This window comes from Saccostrea cucullata, unplaced genomic scaffold (assembly GCF_032062105.1).
Source record: "Saccostrea cucullata isolate Sc308-1 unplaced genomic scaffold, CSIRO_AGI_Scuc_v1 ctg20542, whole genome shotgun sequence".
Taxonomy (NCBI): domain Eukaryota; kingdom Metazoa; phylum Mollusca; class Bivalvia; order Ostreida; family Ostreidae; genus Saccostrea; species Saccostrea cuccullata.
In genome coordinates this window covers 1-7,509 of record NW_026936953.1, presented here as the reverse complement: position 1 = coordinate 7,509, position 7,509 = coordinate 1, and the positions used below count along the sequence as shown (strand labels likewise).

Below are 7,509 nucleotides of genomic sequence, written 5' to 3'. Positions count from 1 at the left end.
AACTTGACCGTTTTATCAATTTCTAAAGAAATGGGCGTGTCAAAAGATGACAATAAACACTCTAAATATAGCTCAAAACATTCCATTCGAACAGAAAATTTTACCACTTCAATGCGCTTCATTGTAACAATGTATAGATACAATCCCAATACGTGGATAACATTCATACAATTATATTCTTTTTTATATTATGGAACATTATTTTGAAAAACCATGCAATATCAAAAATTTTTCTTCGATAAGCAAGATATTCTCTCCAGGGAATCGTTTTTTCTAATGAATTTCTTTCAACTTTGCTTTACCTAAACTTAGAGTGATAGTTAAAATACTTCAATCGACACAGACAGTAAAATCCTGATTTGGATGCAGGAAGTTTCCTGATAACATTAGTACATGGCAAGGCGGACATATCAAAACTTCTAAATGAGTTTCCTGGTCTTAAAATAATGCTGCATCTACTAGTATTTAAAAGCTCCAGGTGTCTCTACCTCTTTTCAAAAGTATTTTTATCTTATGGAGATGAAAGAAAAATTAGGCATTCATTGTCACATTGTATTTTTGCCTATCGTAAAAAAAAGTACTACAGTACTGTTAAACTCGTTTAATATAGCGAACATACTTAAAATGAAATGATGTTTATTGCGATGACAATACACAGATATAATGATTAACTCATCCAACAGAGATAGAGATTTATTACCTTGAGACTGGGTCAAATTCCAAAAGTTAGATTCATTGTATAGCTTTAATGTTTATTTTTTTCATGTCTTTAAAGAGCTACTTGATATACATCATGTAAATGTTATTTTTTCTGTATGTTACTTCAATTTCTTTATTCAAAGTAACGACACAAAAAATATTATATGTCAAAGCACTTTTCGTCCGTAAATTTATTCTTCCAAACAACAAAAGTGTATGAATTTTGTGACCGAAAGATTGATTTGAACATATTTTATTGTATATACTTTACAATTGGGATAGGGCTAATCTCTGTTGAGATTCTACTGGGCTAGATATTTGGACTGACGCCCGCAGAATCTCTGGACAGCCATTAATACATGTATTTCGAAATTTTTTACCTCCTCAAATAAAAGAGTTCGTATAGTCTGTTTTTACATAAACCAATGTCTTCTGTGGCCATGAACACCAATTAGGGTAAAAACAGACTATAAGAACTCTTTTATTTGAGGAGGTAAACAATTTCGTTACAGGAGCCATATTTAAAACTGAAATTTCAGTGAATATTTTTATGTTGGGATTTACATGCCTAAAAGGTAAGCAATGTAGAAATAAAAGTGATAGAGAGTCAAATAAACAACCAAATGACTTAATTGAAGCGAGCAGCTGTGTGGCTTAGGTGAATTATTCTTGCTATAGTCGGCAGAAGTTGGGACTTGATTTCCAGACATGAAATATTAATGGCTGTCTAGAGATTCTGCGGGCGTCAGTCCAAATATCTAGCCCAGCAGAATCTCAACAGAGATTAGTGTCCTCTACAAAAATTTGAATTTTTCAATTAAAATTTGTATATGACAATTTTGAAAAATTCAAATTTTTGTAGAGGACATTAGGATTGGGCAAAAGTTGTAAAAACGTATTACGCCCTCTCCCTACATATACATTATACCAAACATATTTACACACATGGGTTTCAATAAATAACACAGAAAAACATGATATATAATAATCAGAGTAAAATACATTCAATAGAATACATTCCATATGTAATAAACATGCTGTATAAGATTTACAATTAGAAATAATTATTGTATCAACCAAATCGTCCTGACTTTTTAATAAAAGTTTGTACAATAGAAAATAGGTATTCATTTTCAACATCATTTAACGATTTGTCTCCCCAGAGTAAAGTGTTAGTATCGACAGTGTGTAATTTACCCATTCGCAAAAATTTGTCAAAAATTTTTTTCCTGGCTTCTGTATATTTTTTGCATGAGATGAAATAATGATGAGTATCCTCTACTCTTCCACAAGAACATAGTGGACTCAAGATTACATTACATCGAAAAAAATCGCTATTAAGCACGCAGTTATGTCTAAGCCTCGTGTGAATTATATTTAAGCGTCGAGTTCCATAACTAAAGTAAGGGGGTGGCATTTGTTTATTGTAAGAAATAGAGTTTTTAAAAATAGATAACGAGGAAGAATTTCTTACATTGAGAGGTAATGAGTTCCATTCTTCAATAACAAGGGGAACGAAAGATTAACTAACATTTGAAGTCATACACATAGAAGGTACATGTATATGTACAATATAACATAAATTCACTCATTAATTAGGAAAACATATGTACAGACTTCCTTCATAGTCAATATATTTTAGTTCTGCTTTGGTCACCTTAAATTGTATTTGTTTTGCCCAACCCTGATCGTAGAACTTAGGATTGGTAAGTGGGGATTTTCCTCCAAAGATGAAAAAAATCTCTGAAATATAAGTTGATATAATACATGTTTGTTGAAATGTGATCCCATTTATATATATATATATATATATATATATATATATATATATATATATATATATATATATATATATATATACACAACGAAAAACTAATCAATATCAATAACTTCTCATAGGGGCGTTGTCTCTTTAATACCGATTTTTACTGTCTGTATTAAAAAAAGAAAAAATCCTACATTTTTCAATGTTTTTAGATAGAGACTCTTTGAAGGAAACACAAAATTTTGAATCAGTTGATTTTCTTTTAGTAAGCTGGGTGGGGTAAACTTTTTTTCATTTTGTTACTTCATTTACGAGCTAATAATTCTCCAATATTCAGTTTAAGTAGATTATATAATTCACAGGGACCAGTAACATGCTAAATTTGATTTTAAGTAATGACTATATATACAAAACAATAGTCATTACTTTAAATCAAAAGCATGTTACTCGATCGCCCCTGTGATATAATTCAATGTCTTACATCATTAATAAGCTTAAATAATAAAACAACCTAGAACATCGCAAAAGAGTATATCTATTCATCAAGACAGCACTAGACATCGACCCCGATGCAAATTACGTCACTTCTGTTACACACGGAAGGGCAAGCTCACCCACACACAAAAGCGCATTAGTAAATCCCTTCCAGCTCCATTGTGAGAGGATAACTGGGGCACTAAAAAGTGGAACATTCCTCGCTAAAAGATCTTATCTAGAAATCAATGCAGCATTAAACATCACGGAAGTTCTAAATTACAAAGTAACCCAATCAATCACACATGCACACAGACGCACTCCCCTTAACTCTGCGAGGGAATTTTAAAAAATGTACTTAATAAGCTACATGTATTTTAAAAATTTTCCATCTATCTACATTTTATAGAAAACTGCCCAGACTTAGCAGGCACGTAGCAACGGGGGGGGGGGGGCATGGGGGGGGGAGGGGCTGGCCCCCCAATTTTTTCCCCAAAATTACCTTTACTATAGAAAATGTTCATTGAAAAGATGGTTGCCCCCCCCCCCCCACTTTTTACCATTGTTTATTCATAGGAAGGAAATATAGAAAAAATTAGAAGTTAAAGAAGTTGGCTCTGAAAAAAAGTTGGCCACTAAACCCCCCCCCCCCCCCCCCCCACACACACACACACACACGAAATAGGATTTTCGAGTTTGGTCAATTTTTAATTTTCGGTTTTTTTTCGTTTTGTTTTTTTTTTTTTGCTTGTCAACTTTTTAGGTAAGTAAAAAAAATTTTCTCAGGTTGGCCCCCCCACTTTCAAAAACGATGCTACGTGCCTGCTTAGAAACTTGTTTCTTCTAAAATACAGCTTTCCGCCGAAATATGGCTGAGGTATTGCTGACTTGGCGTTAAGCAATAATTATTAGGTACCACAGGCACTTGTTTCGTATATAGTTTATAGTTATTATAGTTGTACGAAAAAAAAACCCCAGAGACCTCGGAATGATTATGAATACTCGGAAGTCTTTGGTATAACCCCAACCGGAAGTAAAATTTAATGTATCTGATAGGATGTCTTACTTTTTATCGAGGTAATTTTTGAGGAATAAATGAGTGGTTTACGATAGAGGTTCGACCAGAGACTTCTGAAATGATTTAATTGACAAGAGAATAGAGTCTTTCAAAGCGAACAATGTCGTTTTAAAGTAGATTAATGATTAAATAATATATTGACAAAATACGAGGTGCCTGAAATTGAGTTAGGTATAAGTAGAGGGTACCCGTATATGAAACAAGTGCCTGTGATAGGTACCTGTAAATCTATTTTAATTTAATTTTCATATTGTGAAATATATTATTTCATTTTACCAGTAATCTCGCTGACGAGTGCGAGAGGAGGACGTGGTGGTGGAGCCAGAGGCGGATATAGAGGGGGCAGAAGCTCATACAGAGGTTCCTCCTCTAGAAGTTATCGCTCTGCCTTTAGCGGTAACCGTCTCTCCAGCTCCAGCAGTATTCGGTCCGCCCTGTTGTTAGGAACCGTGTATGGAGCTTCCAGGTACCGCATGAGAGCCAGATATCGATCTGAAGGCACATGTAAGTACATACTCAAATAAAAAATTGTACTACTTAAATTATATTCTGGGTAACCTTCACCTATGTATAAAGACAGAAATGAAAAGCCAGAGTTATGCTTGATGACATGTTTGACTTGGTCTTGATTCCAGAACAATACACAGTAGAGGTGAAAGTATATCTATGAAGTACACCCGTAGCTCTCAAAAAGAAACTTTTTTTCTTGCAGTACCAGAGATATGTTACAATGACAGCTATAACATGAGTTCCAATGGCTCCGTGTCGTACCAGGGTCGGTTTGTCTGTCCGTTGGAAGAGAGCATGTCTGAGGACTACCGATATTGCTGCGGCGAGGAGGGAAAACAGTATTGTTGTACCTTCTGGGACAAGTAAGTTAATGTTAACCTTGTTGTTATTCCAACAGGCTGTTCAAAACTAATTAGATACATTTAACGTTACCCTTGCGTGTAGGATTTGGAGAAAAGGGTAATATTATATATGTAGTTTTCAAAACTCTTGAGTCTCATTCTGATTTACTTAATATATAAAGTTAATGAATACAAGATGCTAGATTCAACTTAATCTGATATGACGTAATTGGTCAGAGTTAGGGATGCCAAACAGGTCATCTGCAAAAGCATCATAGAGTAGTTTAAATGTGCATGCCAATATAAACTAATAAGTTCTTACAAGATAAACGTTAGGAACCACATAAAATTTATTAGACAAAAGAAAATCATTGCTTCATCAGCTTTGTCTCCTGATGATTGCTTGCTGCTGATTTCCATTTGGAACAGGAGAAAAATATAACTCCAAGGACGATTCTGCATATCTTACATCGAAGAAGGGGATTCAAACTAGGGTCCCTTCCAGCATTTACGTTTTAATCAATTGTCTTTCCTGTGTTTCAGACCTGGTCACATAGTGGGGGTGGTGTTTGGAGTTCTTGCTGCAGCCGCTGCTCTCTTTATTTGTGTATTTTGTGTCATAAAATACATGAAGTCCAAGAGCAGTAGGAGACCAAGTAAGATTATTCAATTTTTATTGACATATATTAACTGCATTATAACTATAATCAACCCGACTTTATATGTTGTTAAGACTGAGCATATCTACATGTGTGAGCATATCTACATGTTTACGTGTACAAAAGATACCTCATTTTGCTCATAAATTCATTGGTGTGAAACACACACACACTGTAGAGGACATTGATTTAATTATACATGTAGTCAAATAATTTTTAGTAGCCTTTATAAAGCCTATTTATGACATTACTATTTTTAACTTAGGTGCCTACAAATCCAATGGACATGAAAATCCTCCATCATATGCCCCTCCCAGCTACGAGATGGCGAATTCAAACCAGAAATCCCCATACCCAGTCGATAACGCAGGATATTCCTATGAGGGAGACTTCAATGGTTACACACAGCCTACACCGTATCCCCCAAGCAATGGGACACAACCTACACCTTACCCCCAAACCGATGGGACACAACCCACACCTTATCCCCCAACCAGTGGCTACCCTCCCTATCCAAAGGCTGACAATACGTGGGGCGAAAAGAAATACTGATTTCTACTTTTAGATCTTTTTTAAAGACTTTTTTGTTGTAAGAAAGCCAATTTCTGTTGAATCATTCCCTTAATCCATGACATTATTGCTTTATAGTGTAGTCTTTCTATCATACAAAGCATTATTTATTTCTATGGAAAAACTGTACAATTGCCAAAGACTGTGTGTTACATATGTTTTCATTACATTTCTCTCGTTACAATTCCATCACCTTGATAGATTTAGATTCTAGGGACATGATTCTAACACAAACATCTTAGGTTCAGATGAAAATGAAGTCAGATTCGTCTATAACCTTCAAATATATTAAAATACTGGCTTGTGAGGAAGTGTATGTAATTATAAATGCACCAGTGTATACAAATGTAAATAATAATGACACATGGAAGAGGATTCTTTTAAATATATTTTTCAATGTGCAACTTTTAATGATATTACTTGTCATTATATTTCCAGATCTGCATAAATAACCATCATTTTAATTTAATTTTTAAACAGATTAGAATCTCATATTTTAAACAACGATAATTTTTTTTGCATGTATCATATGTAGATATACAATTGTATGTTCACATCATGTGCCTTTTTTTTAGGAGAATTGATATTTAGTTTGCAAAGTTTGAATGAGAGTAAGAGAACAAAATCATTTACTTGCCGAGATGAACTGCTCATAATTAATGCATCTAATCTTTTATTAATTAATCTCAGATACATTAACTGTTGTTGAAACTGTGATATTGTTACTAATGTATTCATGTATAAAATCCAAGTGCTTAATAAAAAAAAAAATTAAAAGGAAGAATAATGTTTTTCGTGATCTTAATGACAAAAAAAAAAAGTAGAAAAGGAATTCAAATGTTAAAAATAAGAGGGATCAAGAAAATTAATTGAAGGAACCACAAGAAAAACCATTGTCTCATGCCAAGATCCGAAGTCGGCAACATTTCAAGAAGGGTTATACATTTGGTTGTGGTTTGAGACGATGAGGGACAACAAACTTAGTAATTGTAAACATGAGACCCATTACCACATTGCTAACTTGTACATAAGCAATCATTCTCTTAACGACAAATGTAAGAATATTTAATTTTTTTATGTTAGTAGGCCTAAATATAATGGTATCCCCTTCTCGATATCAAAAATGTCTATATTTATGCCCCCTTCGAAGAAGGCAATTGAAGCTTTTTGCTTTGCTGGTGTAGGTCGGTCTGTCTGTCGGTCCAACGTCAGCGACTTTCTACTTTCTATAAACTAGTATTAAATTTATTCATGAACGCAAGAAAAACAAAAATCATTCCCTATCGTTTTCGTTATTTATTAATAAATAGATACATGTAATAATTTGATAGTCTAAGTACACAAGCGTTAACTGCTTTTGCTGCTCTTTTTGGAGTATTCTTTGACATAAAAGTTGGAGAATAGTCCAATTAA

General features: G+C 33.8%; 1 protein-coding gene across 1 annotated transcript; it reads left to right on the top strand.

The window, feature by feature from the left end:
- Positions 1-4,295: 4,295 nt before the first annotated feature.
- Positions 4,296-6,188, top strand: LOC134246931 (uncharacterized; the record flags this gene model as incomplete). Its single annotated transcript, XM_062729274.1, has 4 exons — positions 4,296-4,520; positions 4,729-4,888; positions 5,411-5,523; positions 5,792-6,188. Coding segments are annotated over 4 exons (785 nt in total), but the record flags the coding sequence as incomplete, so codon positions are not given.
- Positions 6,189-7,509: the final 1,321 nt, after the last annotated feature.